We start from the raw sequence: 22,135 nt of genomic DNA, 5'->3' as shown, positions 1-22,135 counted from the left end.
AATAACATATTTTTTCTTTCTGTAATGGCATAAGAACAGTCACGGTGTCATTTAATTAAGAAATGAATATAGTGAGGAGATATAAATAATTATGAGCTACCAGTAAAAATATTTTAATTTTAATTTCATTATTTTTAAGTACCATATTCACACACATATTCATCTCTTTTGGCACCAGAACAATCTATATGTGCCCACAAGTTGCGTATAAGGCAGCGAATCCATCATTTTTACCTCGATAATCACCACAAATTTTTCCGACACAGAAAATACAATTTACGTCTGTATTTTTGACTCCGTTACACCAGAAATTTGTGCAAAATTTCCCCCTGATCGGTCAAAAGTTATTTAATTTATTTATCCCTGAGGCTAAATATTTAAACTATTGAACTTGCTCTATTATTGATGCTAGATACATTTAGCAAATGTCATAGTATTCTTTAAGACATAAACTATCTTAGAAGTTAAATGTATATTGCGTTTGCATATAAATTATTTACAAAATAAACGTTTGAAAAAGGGGTATGTTTTTTACTTATAAACAATTGTTATAACTTTTATATTTATTACAGACTTGTACGTACAATCATTGGATAGCTGGTAAAAAAACTCATTTAACAATATTTAAACATTAAAAAAAACCTCTCAATAGGAACGAAGTTGGGGACTATTCTTTAAAAAATCATATCTCTATTGTTTATAAACATTAAGAAGTACAATTTAGCACACATTTTGAATAAAAATCTAAACTTTATATTGAAACTTACCGCTATAAAATTCATCGAATTTTTCGAACTTAGAGCCCTTCGTAACGAAGGTACTTTCGAAAGATCGACATAGAAAAGTGGAGGTAATAACTGTTTCAGCTCCGTTTTATTTTTCGAGATCGGAACTTCAAATTGAAACACGTAGAAAAAATTGACATTATCTCGGCTTCCATTGCAGTTAGAAGCCTCTTTTTTTTAATCTGTGGTAGCTCATATCTACATAGTTTTCACTGGCCGGGAAATATGGAAAACCTCCGAAAAATTGAGTCTATTTGATATTCACCGTAAAAACTTACTTTTTTTTAATTTGGCTGGAATAGTCTGTCGCAGTATTAATAATGATGACATAATTTTCACCCCCCTCCTTCCGAAATCTCGGAAGGAAAGTCAACATAATCTTTTTTATTTTATATCAATGATGTAGTAATACTTGTATATTTTATAAATTAAATTTCAGGTAATTTTTTGCACATTATATTATTATCTTCCTTATATTAATTATAATTATTTTTTTTTAGTCACCTACACTGTGAACTCGTGTCTTGTGCCGTTTTACTGCTGGTGCATTTAATTTATCTTTGATGTTTTGCGAGTACAATGCTTCCTGTAAGGTGAAGAAATTATAAGCGTTCCATGATTTTTGGCCCTGGAAATATTTAATGAACTTACAAATTTCTGCACACCAGAAGGATCTGGTTCACTGATGTTGCTGGCTTCTGGTGTTTTTGATTGGATAGCAGGTTAAGTAGCTTGAGGTTTTGAATGGTTGTGATTGTTACTCTCAACTTCTGCTGCAATAAAGTCTGCATCTGAGAACAGTCTTATTTAATGGATAAATTACAGTGAAGCGGAATACATTTTGATTTACTAGCAAAAAAATCTCTTAGTTGTCTCATTACAAGCATAAAATACGCACCAATCAAATATATTTTGATTAAAGTTATATTTTTGTTATTTGAATTATGTGACTTAATAACTGTTCTAATACGGTAATAAATATTATGTTATCTTTGAATAATCTGATAACACAGCAAAATGATTTTTGAAAACAATATAAAAGCTTACAAACATTGTTTAGAGATTATCAGTTTGCGTCAGCAAATAAAAAAAACATGGTACCAAAAATATTACTTGCATTTTTTATCGTACAATTTTTAATTGTAACCTCTATACCAATAGACACTTTCGTCCCATTAAATAACGATGATGAATTCAATAAAACTACTCCAGAAATGATAGCAAATGCTGGCTATCCTGTTGAAACTCACTATGTGTCTACTATTGATGAATATATCCTATGCATTCATAGAATACCGTCTGGAAAAAATGGAAAAAAAAATAATAAAGTTGCATACTTGCAACACGGAGTTCTCACTTCTTCTTCTGATTGGATTTTGTTTGGACCGGGAAAATCTCTTGGATATATTCTTGCTGATCAGGGATATGATGTTTGGATGGGGAATGCAAGAGGTAATTCGTTTTTTTTTATAATTTTTTTATATTTTGTATTGGATAAATGTTATGAAGTATTGATTTAATCGATAGTATCTGTATAATTTTTGAATAGATTTATTTTTGGACATAAATCTAGACTATGGATCTTAATTTAACTTTTTTGTAATATTTAATGTTTTTTAGTAATTATTTTATTTTCTTTTACACGAACAATGTTATTAATTACCTATTGATTTTATTTAAAGTATATGTTATTACACACACACACACGCAGTGATCAACCCTGCCCCTAGGAACATGTGTATACCAATGTAAGAATGGGATCCACATGTCCGAAGATCAAACCAGTCACACTTCGCTAGTCGAAGTAGTACCTATCTGACCCCCAGGCTTTTCCACCATCCTTGCTCATCGTGTGACTTACGTGAGGAGGCTTATGATCTGAAATTTACTTAAGGTGCCCTGGGTAATAGGACACCCTCGGTTTTTAATGAATGTGGTTATGCCACCATCAGGGTTAGCCACATCTAGGCTTTTCTCCCTATTTACTTTACTGGCTCTATTGATTTTACTATAGCTTTACGTCGGGACTTGAGTCCCTAAAAAAAAAAGAAAAAAGAAAAAAGAGCGTGTGTTCCGACCATAGAGCCGCCAGCCTGAGCTGATGACTCTATGTTCGGAAAAGAGTGTGTGCTCGGCCACTTAGCCGCCGATTTGGCAAAATAAATTTTGTTCTCCTCGCCGGCTGAGTACCCGAGTGGGGTCCGGCCACCAAGCCCATGTATGCCGCATATGGCCTTAGTGCTCGGATTTCGCGAGTAGATCTTTCACTCGATCTGCCTTAAGGGCCTAGTCCGCAGAGCGGTATATAGAAGGCCTGACGGGCCCCTTCTATATTTGGTTATATAAAGTAAATTTACGTTAAAACGATTAAATGAAAGTATTGAAAATTTCAATGTGAATTACGTTATTGAATCAGAAAACATTTTTTTTTGTGAACTTCCTTGGTGCTTCGGGACTATAAAATGCATGAGCAACAATTCTTTCCTTTTTTTCCTTAATCCTATTTGTGTGCGTGTATTGGGATGTGCATTCCCAAGTATATACGGCTCTCACACACCCCGTTGTATATTGTTCTTATGTACCTAAAAACCTAAAAACCTAAAAGAAAGCGTACCCTCTCACCAGAGTTTTTTTTTGTGTGTTTTCTGATTGACTGCATTTCTTTGTTCGTTCTTCTTGCAACCATCTCATTCTTTATTTATTCGTTCGGTTTCTCCCTATATCGAGCTATCTGTTCTTTAGGTCTTCTGTGTACCGTCCTTGTGTTTTCATTGTAGTTAGTCAGGTCTCTTAACATTCTGCTAGGGTAATTTCTTAGTCCGTTGAAAATTTCATATGCTCTCTCGTCTAGCGTGCGTAGGATTCTTGTTTGTCCTGAGTCTCTATATACATATCTTAAAGGTACGTACTTTGGTATCTTAAGGGCATCTCTGACTATTTGATTTTGAGTGGTCTGTATCTTTTTCCTGTTTGTTTTACAGGTGTGTCCCACGCAGCGGATGTATATGTTAGGACTGGCAGGATAATACTATTCGCAGCCCTGGTTTTGGTTTTAAATCGTAGTTTACTTTTCCTTCCAATAAGTGTTGAGAGCTGAATTTTCAACGCTTTGGCTTTGTGTATTTGCTGATTGATGTGCTCAGTGAACGTTAGCTTCTTATCTAGATGTACCCCTAGGTATTTAGCCTGGTTGGTCCAGTCTACTGGGTTGTTTTCGATTGTAATTTCGCGATTTGATACACTTCTTCTATGACTAAACATTACAGCCTGTGTTTTGTCTGGATTTAGGGCTATTTTCCATTTTGTGCACCATCTTTGGAATCTGTTCAGTGCTCTTTGCAGATGATTAGCTGCATGATCCGGGTTTCTCCAGCTAACAGCTATTGCTGTGTCGTCAGTGTAAAGACTCAACAGAGAGCCTGGCTCTTTTGGCGTGTCGGCCGTATAGATGGTGTACAGGTAAAGCGATAGCACCGCTCCCTGAGGCACACCCGCCTCCAGGGTCCCGGCTTCAAACAGGGTTGCCCTTATTCGAACTCTGAACCTTCTCTTGGCTAGATATGACGCAAGGAGGCATGTCATCGCCTCACTGTAACCAAATTCATTCATTTTATATATGAGTCTATGGTGCCAGACTCTGTCGAAGGCTTTGCTGACGTCCAGAAATGCTGTGGCTGTATACATTTTTTCATTGAATCCTTTAGTGATAAACTCCGTTAGTCATAGTATCTGTAATTCACAGGAGTGTTCGCTTCTGAACCCAAATTGAGCTTCTGGTATGGTTCCTAGTATTTGGGATTCTTCATTGAGTCTTTTTAGTATGACTCTTTCTGCTATCTTGCTTATAGATGATAATAGGCTGATAGGTCTGTAATTTTGCGGAAATGTGCCGTTTTTACCAGGTTTTGCAATCATTATTACATGTGCTCCTTTCCACCTATCTGGGAAGTATCGTAGTTTTAGCATATTGTTTATTATGTTGGTGATATAAACAATAGCTTTTGTTGGTAGTTTTTTAGCGCCCTATTTGTGATGTTGTCGGGTCCTGGGGCTTTTTTGGCAATTGTCATTTTTATAAGTTCCTTTATTTCATCGGGAGATGTATGTGTAATACCTATTCTGCCCTTTTTCTTTCTAAGTCTTCTCGCTGCTCTTTCTACCTCTTCTTCAAAGTCTATGGCATCGTTGGGGTGCCCGTTGTTTCTACATGCCCTTTCTAGTTCGTCCTTCATGACTTCGGCTTTGTCGATTTCCGTGTGGACAATCCCGTTTACTTCGTGTAGAGGAGGTATGGGTTTCTTGTCCTTTCGGAGGATTTTAGATAACTTCCAGAAGGCGGATTTGTTAGGATTTAGCTCTTCGATATAGGAGTCCCAGCTTTCATTTCTATGATTTTGAAGTTGTTTTTTCACTTCCCTATCTAGCTCATTTGCAATAAGCAAGTTCATATTTGTGCGGTAAGCTTTTCTTCTTTTCCGGTTTTTTTCTTTGATTAGGTTTTGAAGTTCTATACTTATATCCCTAAATCTTCCTTTTTGTCTTGTGATTGTTTCGGTTTTGAAGCTGGCATCGATAGCATTGTTTATTGCTTGTTCTAGTTTTATTACACTATCTTCTAGTTCCGTAATATTATTAATTGTTGGGATGTTACCGATGTTCTCGCTCACAATTCTTCTGAAGTTTGGCCAACTTGTCTTCTTTCTGTTGTGGGGCTGCAAATAGTTCATTTCTATTGCGCCCAGGGTCAGGACGATTAGATTATGTGTCGAATCGCCTTCGTTTAGAGAGTGTATCTCGTATTGTTGACCCACGTTGTGTAGGATTGCAATGTCGAGATACGTAGGGAGTTGTCCATGGAAACATGTCGGTTCTGTTGGTCCGATGACATATGTATTCGGTCTGTTCTCGAGATGGTTGCAGAGATATCTTCCGTTTCGGTTGGTCGTCCTGTCAAACCAATTGGGAGATCTAGCATTTAGGTCTCCTATAATTATAGTTGGCTCTTCTGAGTTCAGTATTAGGCTCAAATCTTCGTTGAAAATCGGATCGTGTGGTCTAACGTAAGCTGACACTATTTTTAGTGTTTTGTTGTTGGCCTTAAGTCGAATAATTGTGGCTTCCATTGTCATCAGTCCGTCTGGTGTTGGGATGTGCTCGTGTTTGAGTCCCTTTTTGACTAATATAGCTGTTCCTCCTGATAATGCTCTATGATCCGTTCTAAAGATATCGTAGCCTGGAAATTTGGTTTTTTTCCTTTCCACTAATTTGGTTTCTTGAAGGGCTACGATATCGAGCTCTAATCTGTTTAATATTTCATCCAGAAGGTTGATCTTTTTGAATATTCCGCCGGAATTCCATGACCCAATGCGTAGATCTTCGGTTTGGTTTGCTAACATTTTCGGACGGCTTCTCCAAATGCAGTCATCATTTTTGTTGCTTTGTCCATCATGGACATCATTTCCATCATTTTTTTGTTGTACTCTGTATGGAAGTTTGCGATGAGGGTAGCTGCGTCCTGTACCGACACTGATTGTGATTGTGCTGGAGCTTCTGTTTTTTTTTGCTGCCTGTGCGTAACTGACTCCTTTGTTGACTGGAGCGCTGTTAATGGGTCTTCCTACCGGTCTTGTTGGGGTAGGTGTTTTTCTTTTGGGGGCTTAGAGCATCCTATGTAATTTGCTGTGTGCGCTTCACCACAGTTTGCACATTTAGGGTCGGTTTCCCTGCTTTTCTCGCAATCATTACTGATGTGGTCTTCCCCGCATTTGACACATCTGGATCCGCAATGACAAGCCTTAGAGCTGTGGTAGAACCCTTGACAGTTATAACACTGCAGAGTGTCTTTTGTAATTTTAAATTCATCCTTCACATAGATACGCATGTAGCATATATCACAATTTTTTTTGATTTGTGCAACGTCTTCCTCTTTGAGGGTGACGATGAAATGTGGCAGTACTTTCTTATCGGCTTTTTTGGAGATCATATTGATCACCCTTGTTACTTCTATTCCTTTATTGATTAGTTCATCTTTGATTGTTACTATGCTAGTGGTAGCAGATAGCCCTTTTATGATAACTTTTTTCAGTTTATCGCTATCTATGGGATATGCGATGAATTCAACTTTCGGAGTATGTTCTTCTAGGATGTGTACCATTCCTAGATAATCTTTTCTGGTTTTCGTATTAATTACAATCGATCTGCCTGATCGTGCAAATTTGTTAACTGATATGCCTTGGTTGGCTGCTCTCTGTAGGATTTTTTGATGTTTTCCTACAGTTTTGAGGATTATCGCCGGTGGTTTCGGCTCTTTTACTATTGACTCATCGCTTGTTTGCGGTGAGTCTTTTTGTACGATGTTTTCTTTATCAACTTGGCTATTTTTGCTCAAGTTATTTTGGGCAGGTTTCTTGTTCTGACTCCTTTCTTGAGCCTCTTTCGCAGTATTGCTGAATTCATTTTCTTTTCGCTGATTTATTATCTGCGTCTGTTTTTCGGCGACGCTTATTTTTGTTTTCACACTACTGTCTGATTTCTCAGTAGTGATGCCTATCTTTTTTCCTTTTTTGTTTTGGACTTGTGTCCAACCTGCAGGTACTTTGATTGTTTTTATTGTTTCCGGCTCTTTAGGCTTGCTCTTGCTTTCGGATGGTTTTGCGGGGGGAGGTAAACTGAGTCCTAATTCCACGAGTTTTTCGACGTCGCTTTCGAAGGAGTCTTTCCATGGGTCGATTTCCATTGTTGTTTGTTCTTTTTCTTTGGCGGTAGTTAGTGCCATTATGTGTTGCACTAGCTTTTGGATCTCTTTATCCTTTTCTTTATTTTCATTTCTCAGCTCAGTCGCCTGAGCGAGAAGGTCTTGAATTTGTTTGTTCGCCTTTTCCTCGCAGATTCGGCTTTCCTCCTTTAGGGATTTAATTTGCTCTGTCAGTACATTGACCGACTTTAGTAGCTCATTGGCTTTTTCCCTTTCTGCCATTTCTCTGGCCTTTTTCTTGACTTCTTCGTCTTCCGGGGAGTCTTCTTTGGGCCGTGGCCTTTTCATTTTTTTGCCGATTTCGACGTGGTAGATTTAATAAATTTATTGTATAGCTCGATCGAGCTGGCAACTGAGTGGCTGGATGATTTGGATAAATCATTATCTTCTTCTTCTTGTGATGTCACCTGCGTGACAACACTTTCTGGGGGGGGGGGAATATCACTCATATTGCCGCAAGGCGGTAAACAAATGGTTCATGAAATATAGGAAATTTCTACTTAGTAGACTCTGTTTTTTTTTCACCGACTGACCGCTGTCAGTACGGCTTACTGGGTGCCGTCCCAGGGACCTCGCGGTAGTTCACTCCCTGTATTCACAGGGAGGGATCCTCTTCCTGTTTCTCACACCTCAGGAGCAGGAGCCGTTTCTGTCCGACCTTGTCAAATGTCAAGGCCTTACAGTGTCATCCCTGACGACACACTGAGGTGATCCCGAATTTTTCGCTAACACGAAGCTATCAATAGCCTCTGTAAGGAGCCTATAAAGGCAACTCCCCGACGGTTTAACTAAAAATAACCTCGCATCCGCTTTTGTAGGATAAGTACCTGTGCCACATACGGTGTCTTACTCACCGGGAGCTGATAAGCTCCGTTGACAGAAGGTCAGTTGCCTCCACCTAAGCACGCTTGTCTCTTGGCTCACGTCTGCACTGTTCGACCGCTCGAGTCGAACTTATATTATTATGTCCCTATAGTTCCTTAATATATCTATTTTTGGACATAGATATTCCCTCCTGTAACTTATTTTAAGATATTCTAGTCAGTATTACTCGATTCTAATTAAATGTATCCTTTTTTTAATCTTGTAATAGTGTTTGAATATGACCCCTACACTTTTCTTATGTAAAAGTGGTTTCAGTTAAATTGGCTAAAACTTTTCAGACAGGTGTTTCTGAGTTACAGCGGTTCAAAATTTCAGTTTTTAGCCCATTTGTCTAATATACAGGATGTTAGTAAATAAGTGCAACAAACTTTAGGAAGTGATTCTGCATGAAAAAATAGTGACAGTTTGCTATATAAACGTATCTCCGTAAATACTTCGTTTTCCGAAATACGGAGTGTAGAAATTTTTTTAGGAAATGATGATTTGCATAAAAATTGTGATGAGCAAATAAAAATTGGTAGATTTTAAGAAGTATTTATTGCGAATTTTTTACCATACAATTAAAAATTTTATTTTAATCATTGGCGCGCATAAGGGCAATGGTCTTAATTTCTCTTAGAAATAGTATAGAAAATTAAATAGTTCTTATAGAAAAAAAAACAGGACGCCACTGAGATACTTTAAACTACAAAAAAATTTTACATACTTCATTTTATTTGTGACAAAAATCTTTCTTCCTTTTATATTTCATATGACACGTTTTTATTCAAAAAAAATCTTAGCGTGTAGGTATATTTAATTTCTAATACATTCTTAAGAACTAGGTACTTGTATTTAATAGAATAACATTAAACCAGAACGTTTAAATAGTCACAAAGCTACAAAAAATTGGATTTCCAAAGTATTGGAAAAATGTTATGAAGTATTGATTGAATCGATAGTATCTGTGTATAATCTGTGTATTTTTGGACATAAATCTATACTCTATGTCTTAATTTAACTTTTTTGTAATAATTAATATGTTTTTTAGTTAATATTTTATTTTCTCTTACACGAACAATGTTATTCTAATTAAATTTATACTTTTTATGATCATATACAGGGTGTTTCAAAAAAGGTAACTCCGTCTCTAGGGTAGGTAAAAAACTGAAAAATAATTGGGGTTTGCTTAGTAAAAAATGTTTGTAACGCCATCCGCTTTCAAGATACAGGGCGTTGAAGAAAAAAAAATTTTACGCATTTTTTACGATTTTGCCGATACTACTTATCTACGGATTGTTAGAAGTTGTTAGAAGCAAAGAAGTAATGAGTTACTTTAGGGGGGCGGCAGCTGTTTATCAACGCCCCCCAAATTTTCCTTGGACCCAAAAAGCCCCCTTATCTCTCTTTAACGCCCACCGGACCGCCCCCGTTGGGAACCACTGGTTTAGAAGGTTAATGGAATCTTTAGAAAAAAGAATAGACTTGTGTATTCGCGAAAACAGAGGGCATTTTGAACACTTACTGTAATTGAACTTCTTGTGAGTTTTGTTTAATTACTAACTATTTTATACCAGCATCAATTATTACTTCATAATTTTCAAATCAAAATATTCCGAAAACGGTACACAGTATCGAGTTTTACCAAGAGCACCTTTTTCGTGTAAAATTGAATGATGTTTAAGTTTACTTGAAATTTTGAATAATAATTATACTCTTAAAAAAGTTATATTGACTAATACTTAGTACGATCCGTGTAACTAGCGCCCTCTACGAGAATCAGATATAAAAAAAAATTCATGGGATGGCAGCTTCCAAAACAGATTCGTATAAAATTTCATTACAATGTTGCCAGTAGTTTCGGCAAAATCGTAAAAAATGCGTAAAATTCTTTTTTCTTGAACGCCCTGTATCTTCAAAACGGATGGCGGTACAAAAATTTTTTACTAAGCAAACCCCAATTATTTTTCAGTTTTTTACCTACCCTAGAAAGGGGGTTACCTTTTTTTTAAACATCCTGTATAATAAATAGTGTTTTAATATGACCCCTACACTTTTCTTATGTAAAAGGGTAAAAGTCGTTTCGGTTTAATTGGCTGAAACTTTGCAGAGAGGTGTATATTTGGCCATTCTAATCAAATGTTATTTTTGACACAAGACTAAGAAATCAATTGTTTCTGAGTTACAGAGTTTTAAAGTGTCAGTTTTTAGCCTATTTGAATAATACAAATTTGTATAATACACAGGATGTTAGTAAATACGTGCAATAAACTTCATGGAGTGATACTGCATAGAGAAATAGTGACAGTTTGCTATATAAACGTATCTATGTAAATGCTTCGTTTTCCGAAATAAGGGGTGTTGAAATTTTTTTTAGAAAATGATGATTTGCATAAAATTGTGAAAATAAATAAAAAAAAACAAATAAAAATTGGCACATTTTAAGAAGTATTTAACCCTTAACTACAGAGATCCGGTATTTCTTACCGGTGGGGGGTCCCAAAACGCGGATTTCGTGGTAACCCTACCACTTACAATTTCATGCGTCTCAGTACCTCTCGGACAGTTTGTATAACAGTGCTAATCAAAGCTGTTGGCGTGTATTGTGAATATTTTCTTTCGTAGCGCACATCAAAAACCTTAACCGGTAAAATTGACCGGAGGTCGATTTTTAAGTAAGTATGAACTGTTTATTTTTTATATTTTTAGGAAAAGAGTAAAGAAATGGACTCTAGAAGTCAACCTGGACCTTCAAAGATGGTTAAATTTGGTGATAAAACTTTTGAGGAAAATTTGCAAAAATCGAATGAAGAAAATTATTCTGTCGCAAGTGATGTGGACTCAGATGCAGGGTATTTACGAACAGACCATGATACTGAATCACTGAAGAAAGAAAAACCACTCATATTTGCATAATGTACAAGACTCCGATATGTTTGCAATGCACGGCAAGAGTTTGCAAGAAATGTGCCACTTAATTTTTTGACAATTTTACCTCTTGCAGATTTTTTCTCATGAATGTATAGATTTTCGTAAATACTATTTTATGTTTCTTTTATGATTCTATGTTAGGTTTATTTCTTTAAAAAAAATCTGAATTTTTGTTCATAGCATTTATGGCAGTTTGTTTCAATATACCAAAAATGTTACCAAAATTATCCTTTAATAGATTATTTTTTAAAAATCTTGTATTTTATTAATAAAATCAGTCATTTTACCAGTTCTCCCATATATAGACACTACAGAAAAATACATAATTCATTTTTTTTATTAAATTTATATTCGACTTTATATTTGACTCCATTTTATAATGACCGATAAAAAATACCGGGGCTCTGTTTTTACGTTGTAATATTGGAATGTCTGTAGTTAAGGGTTAAGGCGAATTTTTTACCATACAATTAAGAATTTTATTTTCATCAGGGTATGTTTAGGTATATTAATTTTCTAATACATTCTCAATGTATGTATGTTTAGGTATATTTAATTTCTAATACATTCTCAAGAACTAGGTACTCGTATATAATAGAATACCATTAAATATAATAGAATATCATTAAACCAGAACGTTTAAATAGTCACAAAACTACAAAAAATGTTCAAAATGACCTCCCGGAAACGTGACACATTATTTAACTCTTAGCCTCATTGGTTGTCGTATTCGTGAAATATTACTCTTATTTTATTTCTTATTTACTAATATAAAAGCGGTTTCAGTTAAATTGACTGAAACTTTGCGAAGTAGTGGCTTTTGTCATTCTTATCAAAAGTTCTCATTATTTTTAAGTTTTTAGTCAATTTTTCAAAATCATGAATTTGGAAATGTACCATCCCACACATTCAATATGGTGCATATATTTTCCTGGCAAAAGAAAGTTGGATATTCTGGGTTTGTTGCTTCTCATTTACTAACATCCTATATTATACAAATATTTATTATTTAAACTGACTAAAAATAGTCACTTTGAACGAGTTTAGAGTCTTGGAGCTCTGAGATTTTTTTATCAGCACGACAAAACCTACCTCTGTACAAAGTTTCGCCAAATTTAACTGAAACCACTTTTACATAAGAAAAGTGTCGCGGTTCTTTCTTCAATTACTATATAAAATTATTACAGAAATTAGAAACTAAAATTTTCTCAAATATTTTAGTGGTTGCTACGTAGTTATGACACATTCAGTGAAGTATATATAGCGCTATATAGGCTACATAGCGTAAAAACTTTATTAATTGGGAAGCTTGGTTAAGAATTATGTTTCTCTCTGCGAGTTTATATTCGGATATACCACTGCCCGCTGAGGTCCAATTTGACCTAAATGGCGATTCTATAGTAGTATAATGATATATAGTTATGACGTGAGAAGTGCACTTTTATATAAAATTTCTCTTATTTATTTTAGGTACAGTGTACTCCAGAAATCATACTAGATTAAATCCAGATACCGATAGTGAATTCTGGCAGTTTAGTTGGAACGAAATTGGATATTATGATTTACCTGCTATGATCGACTATATTACAAAAACAACAGGTATTGATGGAGTCCACTATGTTGGACATTCTCAAGGAACGACATCATTCTTTGTCATGACCTCAGAGAAGCCTGAATATAACAAAAAGATAAAAGTTCAAGTTAGTCTAGCTCCTATTGCTTACATGAATCACATGACAAGTCCTTTGTTACATATCATTGCTTTTTGGGAAGGGTCATTGGAAATTTTAATGGGTCTTCTGGGAATGAATGAGTTTATTCCTGAAAAAGGATTTTTACATCTATTAACAGAAGCCATTTGTAAAGAAGGCTTAGGACCAATCCTGTGTGAAAATGCATTATTCGCGATTTGTGGTTTCAGCCTTAATGAAATGAACACAACGAAAATTCCTTTAATTGTAGGGCATGCACCAGCTGGAGCTTCTACTAAACAACTGCTTCATTATGGCCAAGAAATAAACAGCGGACATTTTAGAAAATTTGACTTTGGCATGATCGGTAATCTCGAAAAATATGGAAGCATTTGGGCCCCCGATTACGATTTATCTAAAGTAACTGCTCCAGTTTTTTTATTTTACAGTAAAAATGATTGGTTAGCTGGTTTACAAGATGTCGAGAGACTGTATAAGGAACTAGGAAATGCCCAGGGAAAATTTTTGATAGCGGATGATTTCTTTAATCATTTAGATTTTACATATGGCGATACCGCTCCAAAACTGATTTATAATGAAATCATTAGTATTTTTAACATGTATTGATATTGTACTCCATTTTTTTTTTTAATAAATCATTTTGTAACTTTTTATTTTACATTAGTAATTATTTGCATTATTAAAGATACTTTTTATCCCAAATTTAAATCCAAACTTATTAATACCGACTGGGTATATCCAAGCTAAGTTTGAATTAAATATACGAAGTGATATAGAAATCCGAACACCCAGTTTAAATGATTTTATTTTAATAAAATTTTGTATAAGTACTTAACGAAGCATAATAAGTAAATGATTAAAATTTCAAAATGATTGCATTACTTTAAAGCCCTTTTACCTTTAATAATGTGTGGATGTACCCCGATGTGTTACATATGTTACTCATTCTCCAACGCGCCTAGGCATGCTTTTGATCAGGTAGTCAATGTCCTCTTGTGGTATCTCATTCCAGGCAACCACCAACTCCTCTCGAAGTGCTTGTAGAGTCTGAGGAGGACGTTGCAAATTAAGCAATCTCCTACCCATCATATCCCACACGTGCTCAATTGGGTATAAGTCGGGAGATCTTGGTGGCCATGCTAACAATGTGACATCATTATGTTGCAAGAAGTCTATTGTGACTCTTGCAACATGTGGTCGGGCATTATCTTGTTGGAAAGTTGGATTTGCCAGGGTGTCCAGTAGGGTAAAAAGTGGGATTCTAGAACTTTTTGGATATAACGCTGCAAGTTCATTTTACCTCTGATGAAGATTAAAGGTGACCTGGAACCATAAGCTATAGCACCCCAAAACCATATCTCCAACAGTGTGATGAACATGTCTTTCAACAAAAAACTGTGGATTCCTCCTTTCACCACGTCGCCTTCTAACCCTCGCTCGACCATCGTGCATGCCTAAACAAAATCTAGACTCGTCACTAAAAACAATACTGTTCCATTCCTGATTCTAGAGTGACCGTTCTCTACACCACTAAAGGCGATTACGGCGGTGTTCTGGAGTTAAAGGGAGGACCCAGTGTGGTCGGTATGAAAACAGGCCAAAACTTCTAATTCGTCGGTAAACACTTCGCATGCCAATAGGTCTTCCGTGTTCTTCAAACCATTCATTTGCAATGGAGCTGGTAGTGGAGAAACGGTCTCTTAAGGCCAATAATCTTAGGCAACGATCTTCACGGTCTGTTGTTCTACGGCGGCGTCCAGTGCCCCTTGCTCTTTGCTTACGGCCTTTTTGAAGCCATGCCTGACAACACCGAACCACGGTGTCTACACTTCTTTGCACTCTAACTGCAACTTCCCGAAAAGAAAGTCAAACTCACTAAGTTGACGAAATCGTACAGGTCTCCGTACTCTAGGCATCGTAACCAATTGTAAAGAATGTCAAGTACCACAACGCGCCAAATTTGGATCTTTACTGCGGCTGAAATATTCATTTTTAGATTGTTAGTGAATTTAAAAACAAAAAGTATAAAAACCGGAATCTCTAACTGATAAGGCTAAAGACTTTATCACTTGTATTTTTCAGTAAGATAAATAAATTACACCAAATTTTATTGAAATAAAATCATTTAAACTGGGTGTTCGGATTTCTATGTCACTTAGTATATATAACTAAAAAAGAAATAGTGTTACCAACGTATTAGTTGTTAGCATCTAGCATAGAGTTATTATTCGACACTTTATTCTCTAGCCTAATCAAAGACTATGTTCATACAGCATTCAAAATAAACAGATTTACTCATGTTATCAAACCAGTGACGTATAAAATTTATTTATAAGAAAAAGTAACAAAAAAACACGTAACATTAAAAGTAGCGTTACGTGTGTTGGAGAATTTTTACAAATTATATACTACTCTTCTAGTACTACTATTTCCTCCATAGCGCTAAAAAATGTCTAAACAGATATGTGGAATAGGTCATAAGGCAATTGAATAATTTATACATCGTACTATATATTACTAACGATATGTAGACTAAAAAAAAAGCGAAATAAACCTACGGTATGCATAGATTAAAAAAAGAAAGCAAATATATTAAAATGAAATTTATTAGATGTGTAAGAAATAAAATTATTTCATCAATGTGATAAACTAAGGTATTTGTCACTATAGTTGGATAATAGATAAAAGGTCGAAATTGTTGGATTTGCTTGGTTAGTTGCAAGTTTAGACAATGAAACTTGGACCTTTAATAGGGTTAATAGCGCATGCGTTAAATGGTAGATAAATTTAACTGCTGTATATAGTTAGCTGATGCAGGTGCTGATACTGTATGCAGATAGCTGTACTGACAGAAATTTAACGACTTCGTAAGGAGTTTAGTCTAGTGAGATAGCTTTGAGAGTTCAGTTCTTTGTTATTAAGTATCCAGTTAAAATATGTTTATTTTGTCAAAAAGTGACTATATGACATTTTTGCCAGCAAATATGACAAAGGAAAACTAAAGAGTCACCGAGAGAATGACCAAAAGAATTTACTCTTAAATGAAAATGAATTTTCTTTTCTAGCATTGTAACATTTTCGTTTTACCCCGTATATCATAAAACGCCAAAAAAGGTTGTTAATCTTTTAACGTCGCTGAGATTAATAATCTAAACATTTTGGAGTCGGTTTATAATAAACAAATTACTTTTCCGTTTGATCTTGGTTTCGCCTAGATATTTATGAGGAAATAAAAAAGAATCTTTCCGTTTATGCTTATACCGATGTTTGAGGATAAAGTCACTCCTCAGTGGACCGGCCGAAAGAGCGGTCGCTTTTATTGTGGAAATTCGAATTTGGTCGTCGGAACTTCGATGTTGGCAGACGCAGGAGAGCAATTCAGCGACTGAGCAAGAAGGTTCGTTTTCGTGAAGTTTTGGAAAATCCGGCAAAGTTTCGCTTAATTTTATGCGTGTAGTGAGATGAATATGATTTGAGTTTAAAATGCAGTTCAGCAATCTTTGTAATATTAGTTAATCATCGTTTGTTGTGCGCTTTATTCTGTGACAATAGATTTGATAATAGCGTCTTAGGGCTAAGTAAGCCGACATATTTTTAAAATGAAAAATAAGCAGCCGAGTTTAAAGAATCACATAATATTATCATCCAAGTATTTGATTTGATTTCTCCCAGGATTTATCCAACCTCCATTTGTGTCTCCCAAGGGTCGGATCTAAATTGTTTGAATTTGTGGGTCAATTTTTTTTTTCGTTCAAATCTAAGATAACACACTTTTTGAATAATTAAAAAAAAGTCATTAGCCAGTGAAACGAGTAGTTTTGTTAAATTTTTCTAAATAATAATTTATCGTCCATACACCAAGATTTGGTCTCATAACAATTTAAAAAGTTTATAAATAAATATAAGTGTTATTTCTCAGCTAATTGTCATATTTTAGTTTCTTTTAAATAAAATTAACCTTTGACAATTAATTCATAATTCAGAAATGTTTGGTAGTTATTTCGACATATGACAGTTAGTACATTTTTCTGCCATTTGGTTCATAACCATAGTTCTAATTTTGTTTTGTTTTTAGAAGGTTCAATGTCATATTTTTTGACATATTTAAAATATTTTTTGTAATAAATGTTTATGCGAAATAAAAATAAACATGTAATTTTATTTTTTTAACGGCTTCCTAATTTTAAATAGTTTAGAAGTCTTCTTATATAGTGTTTATCCAGGACATCTCTGTAAGTATTTCTTGATCTCTTTTTCGTAGTTAGTTCTCTTAGTCTCCCCAAAAAAGGAAGGTCCCTCCACGACCTTGCTCTCCGATCAAAAGACGAGTAGCCGTTCGCAAACGTTCCAATTTTTTTGCTTATCCTATCGCCAAGCCCAGTAATGATTCAGTCTTCCCTTTAGCCCCTTATAATTAAATTATAGGGAGCCCCTTATAATTCAATTATATTATTATACCTATATATAATATAATTTGAGATACATTGCCTATACTGATGGTAAAAACCCCTTCGTTAAGATGGACATGAACTTTTAGGTAAACCTCACTTCCATTACGAGAGAAGAGTATTTAAATTAGAATGGTTATTTTCGAGAAGAAAATTCTACCTTAGCGAGCAGAGGCGTTAACAATTTAAATAAATATACATTACAGAGCATGAACCACACGTAAACTTAAACCGCAAGTGTGCAGGTGGTGAGAAAGGTATTAGAAAAACAGATGAAACAAATAAAAAGGAAGAAAATTTTACAAAACTGAACGTGGAATGGAGATACGACAATTATACAAAAAAAATGTTGCAGAAACGTAAACAAATTACTTAACTAATGAATTTAGGTTTAAATTAAAAAGGTAGAACTACAGAGAGAAACTATTTTAAATTACTACAACTATTATAATTTTTTAATAAATAATACGTTATATCTTGGTATTTTATTTCATAATACAAAAACACTATTTGGAATGATATAATCCATGAAATTTTATTTAGAATAGTTCAGTCCAAGTTTAATTGTATAATCTCTAACAGAGTATTGACCCATTTAATTTGTATTGAATTTTCGTCCAAGGTTGACTTAAATGTCCATCACCAATCAACTGTCCAAGATAAACTTTCCGTTTTCCATGCTTTTTATATGAGTGTCCAGGATTCTAAATATTTAATTATTATCCCCTATATTATTAAATCCCTTATCCGCTTATATTATTTGTTGCCCTTATCCCCTTATATTATTAGAAGATTATTATTATTAGTCAATATTTTCTTTGTCATCATATCCTATTTGCTAAATCTTGTGATATGATACCTCGCACGCCATGATTGGCCCGATAGTAGTAAAGATACGTGTCTAAAGCACCTTTGGAATACTAACTTACTCCGTGACGTTACAACCCTTCGTGGGTTTTAGCCAACTCGACAACATGTCTCCATTGTTTTCTGTCTTGAGCAACCTCCATCCAATTCTCCACGCCATAGTGCTTAGGTCTCCTACTATATTATCTCGCCACCGGAGACGAGGGCGTCCACGTGGTCTCCTTCCAGTTGGAACTTCCTCCCACACCAGTCCTACTGTTCGTTCGTCAGAATGTCTTCTGAGGTGTCCTGTCCATTGGAGTCTTCTGGACTTTATTTATTTTATGATGTTGACGTCGGGGTAAAGTTCTTCGAGCTCTTTGTTAGTTCTTATCCTATATTGTCCTGATGCTTCATCCAGCACAGGACCAAAGATCTTCCTTAGGATTTTTCTTTCCCAAACACATAGTTTCTCTTCATTTGCCTCTATTATCGTCCACGTTTCGCTTCCATACATCACAACGGGTCGTATGATTGTTTTATAGACCTGCATCTTCGTACATCTTGTTAGTTGTTTTGATTTTATAAGGTTTTGGAGGGCAAAAAGACATCTGTTGCCGGCCTGGATCCTGTTGTTTATTTCTTGTTATCCGTTATTGTCTTCAGTTATTGTTGTTCCAAGACACTTGAATTCTCTAACGCGCTTAAAGTTAAAGTCATCGATAGTGATGTTCTGACCGATTCTGTCTCTGCTTTGGTTATTGCGACTCATATAGATATATTTCGTCTTGTTTTTGTTGATTTGGAGCCCCATCTTCTCTGCTTTCTTCTCGAACCTCACGAAAGTCTCCTTCATCCTTAATCGTGTGTTTCCTATTAGATCGATATCGTCTGCAAATGCCAGTAGTAAGTGTGGTCCTTTTCGATGAAATACTGTATTCAGTTTTTCGATTCTTGCACTTCTGATTATGATTATGTGTTCCAGAGCTATCCCCTTTGGCATGCCCCCATATTTACTTTTTTGTTATTGAGTTCAATTCGTTAAATCCTGTGATATGACACCTCGCGACTTAAGGGTTGTCACTCCCAAAGGTACTTTTTAAAAAGGCCCTTTTAAAGGTACAACTAACAGGGGTGAATGTATCGTAATTCGTAGAACTATCTTCGTAAGAACTATATAATATCTTTATGGCATAATGTTAGCCAACCCATTATGGGGTCCCCCATTTGTCCCCAGAGGACAAAGGTCGAAGTGAAGATACATATCTAATGCCTATATGGCATGATGTTTGATTTTTTTGTCATCTTATTCTATTTGCTAAATCCAAGCATATGACACCTGTACCTATCTCTTCGTTAATGCGTTTGGTGATACAACCTTAAAGTTCTTATGACATACCACCATATGTGATTTATCGTTGTCATTGTATTCTGTTCTGATAGTAAAAAAGATATGTGGTTAAAGTCTCTTTAATATGCCGTTATGTTTTTTTCTTTGTCATCGAGTTCGATTCGTTAAATTTTGACATATGACATCTACCACGCCATGATCTAACTAGTCATTCTACCGCTACCAAAAAATGCTATAAAATTACCAGGCAGAACCTTAGCGATTTCTTATGGGATTTTAGTTGGAGAAATACGCCGTAGTGGCATAGCTGATTTACACTTCACTCTACTCTATATATTCTTCGTCTCCTTCTTCTTCTTTTTATATAGACAAGACTTTGTCTGTTTTTCAATGTGCCTCCAGTAAGTTGTCGTTCCATCTTTTTTGTGGTCTTCCTACTGATCGTCTTTCTATTGGGGAACCGTGTCTTGCTATCTTTATTACTCTATTTGTTGTCATTCGGCTTGTATGATCGTTCCATTCTACTCTTCTATTTCTTACCCAGTTCTTAATGTTCTCTAACTTGCATCTATACCTGTCCCACAGTGTCTTACCATAAATGTTTCTAAGTGTTTTCATCTCTGCTATTTCTAACATCCTTTTTGTTCTCTCTATGTCAGGTCTTGATGCCCAGATATTTAAACTCCATGACTTGTCTCTGACCTTCCAGCTCCAATTTACATCTTAGTAAATCTGTTCTTGTAACTATGCATTTTGTCTTGTTTGTAGAAATTAACATGTCAAATTTTGTGGCGGATATATTAAATTGGTGCAGCATACGTTGTAAGTCATCTTTACTTTGAGAGAGTAGTATTGCGTCGTCTGCATAGCAGACTATTTTAAGTTGTTTTTTTCCCCATTTGATATCCTTTTTTAGTTCTTACTCTTTTATTATTTCATTCATAATCAGGTTGAACAATAGAGGACTCTGGGAATCTCCCTATTTTATCCCAGTGCCAGCTTCAATAGGATCGGTTAGTTCTTCTACTTTTACTTTTATTCTGTTGTTTTGGTAGATATTTTCGATCGTTTTTATTATTCCTAGAGGTATCTCTCTTGCGTACAGTGGATAAGTGGATAACGTCTTTTAATTTGACCCGGTCAAATGCCTTCGTGAGGTCCACGAAACATAAATATGCCGGATTGTTGTATTCTAATGATTTCTCTTGCACCTGCCTCATTATAAATATAGCGTCGGTGCATGATCTTCCCGACCTAAAACCTTGTTGTTCTTCTGCTAGTGTTATAATTTCATTCAGTTTATTTATTATCACTTTGGTTGTTAATTTTAATGTTGTGTTTAATAAATTAATTCCTCTGTAATTTTCTGGGTCCAATTTGTCTCCCTTTTTGAAGAGAGGTATTAGGATGCTTGATCTCTATTCTTGAGGAATTCTGTTTTGTTCTAGTATTTTTTGATTAGTTTTAATAGTTGTTTCGTAGTAGAGTTCGTTCGGTATTTTGTCCTCTCTTGATGATTTTCTATTTTTTAATTATTTTTTTAATTTTAGTTAATGCTTCCTTTACATCTTCCTCCTCAATATTTAGTTTTTCGTTTGCCGTCACCTTTGGTGTTGGAGGTTCATTATCGTCACTTTTAGCAAATGGGGATCGAAAGTAGTCTACCCATGTTTCCTTCTGAATGTGTTTCATTTTTATTAGTTCATTCATCTCCTTTCATTGTCCTCTGATCATTGTCCATATTTCTTTTTGTGTTCGTAGAAGTCGTGTTCCATCTCTTTTGAGAAACTCTGCCAATGTTCCTTTTTTTTTGTCTAACTAAAGTATTCGTTTCATTTCTCATTCGTTTATATTGGTTGTATGCCTGTTGTGTTTTTTGTGTTCTGTACTATAAAAGGCTTTCTTCTTTTCTTCACATTTTATCTTGACTTCCTCTCTAAACCATGGTATTTCCTTTTTTGATATGTTAGTGTTCGTTACTTTCCTCTATCCAAGTGATTCTATTGCTGTTAATTATGTTATTTTTGAGTTTTTCCCAGTTTTTCTCGATGTTATCGTTTTCTAATATGTCATACCCAGCGATCTTCTCCGATATTCTTTTCCTGTATAAGTATTCCGTAGATTCCGTATTTAGTTCTTCGATTTAGGAATTTTGTTTGTGTTGGCGCCGCTCTCTTGGGTGGAAAGTATTTCAGGATGATTCTTATTTTACATAATACTAGGCTATGGTCGCTACCAATATCTGCTGAGTTGAGGCATCTTACGTCGATTATTTTCGATGGATGTATATCTCTCTTGGTTATAACATAATCTATCATAGATCTTTGTGCACGGGTGCTATTAAATGTATATTTGTGTTTTTCTTTGTAGTCAAAAAATGATCTATACATCGCTCTATATATGTCGCTCTATACATTCGAGCGACAACAATTTGCCTCCATAGA

At 35.1% G+C, this 22,135-nt stretch overlaps 1 protein-coding gene across 1 annotated transcript; it reads left to right on the top strand.

The window, feature by feature from the left end:
- Positions 1–1,834: 1,834 nt before the first annotated feature.
- On the top strand, positions 1,835–13,699 carry LOC140447771 (lipase 3-like). The gene is made up of 2 exons (XM_072540626.1): positions 1,835–2,237; positions 12,805–13,699. The coding sequence occupies exons 1-2, from the start codon at positions 1,880–1,882 to the stop codon at positions 13,650–13,652; spliced, it is 1,206 nt and encodes a 401-aa protein (XP_072396727.1). The 5' UTR covers positions 1,835–1,879; the 3' UTR covers positions 13,653–13,699.
- Positions 13,700–22,135: the final 8,436 nt, after the last annotated feature.

This window comes from Diabrotica undecimpunctata, chromosome 8 (genome assembly GCF_040954645.1).
Source record: "Diabrotica undecimpunctata isolate CICGRU chromosome 8, icDiaUnde3, whole genome shotgun sequence".
NCBI lineage: Eukaryota > Metazoa > Arthropoda > Insecta > Coleoptera > Chrysomelidae > Diabrotica > Diabrotica undecimpunctata.
This window is presented reverse-complemented; position numbering and strand designations above follow the sequence as displayed.

Bases quoted from the DNA above. Each gene is read 5' to 3' on its own strand.
- LOC140447771 (XM_072540626.1), top strand. From the start codon at position 1,880: ATGGTACCAAAAATATTACTTGCATTTTTTATCGTACAATTTTTAATT. The intron at 2,238-12,804 runs GTAATTCGTTTT...TATTTATTTTAG, and splicing joins TTGGATGGGGAATGCAAGAG to GTACAGTGTACTCCAGAAAT.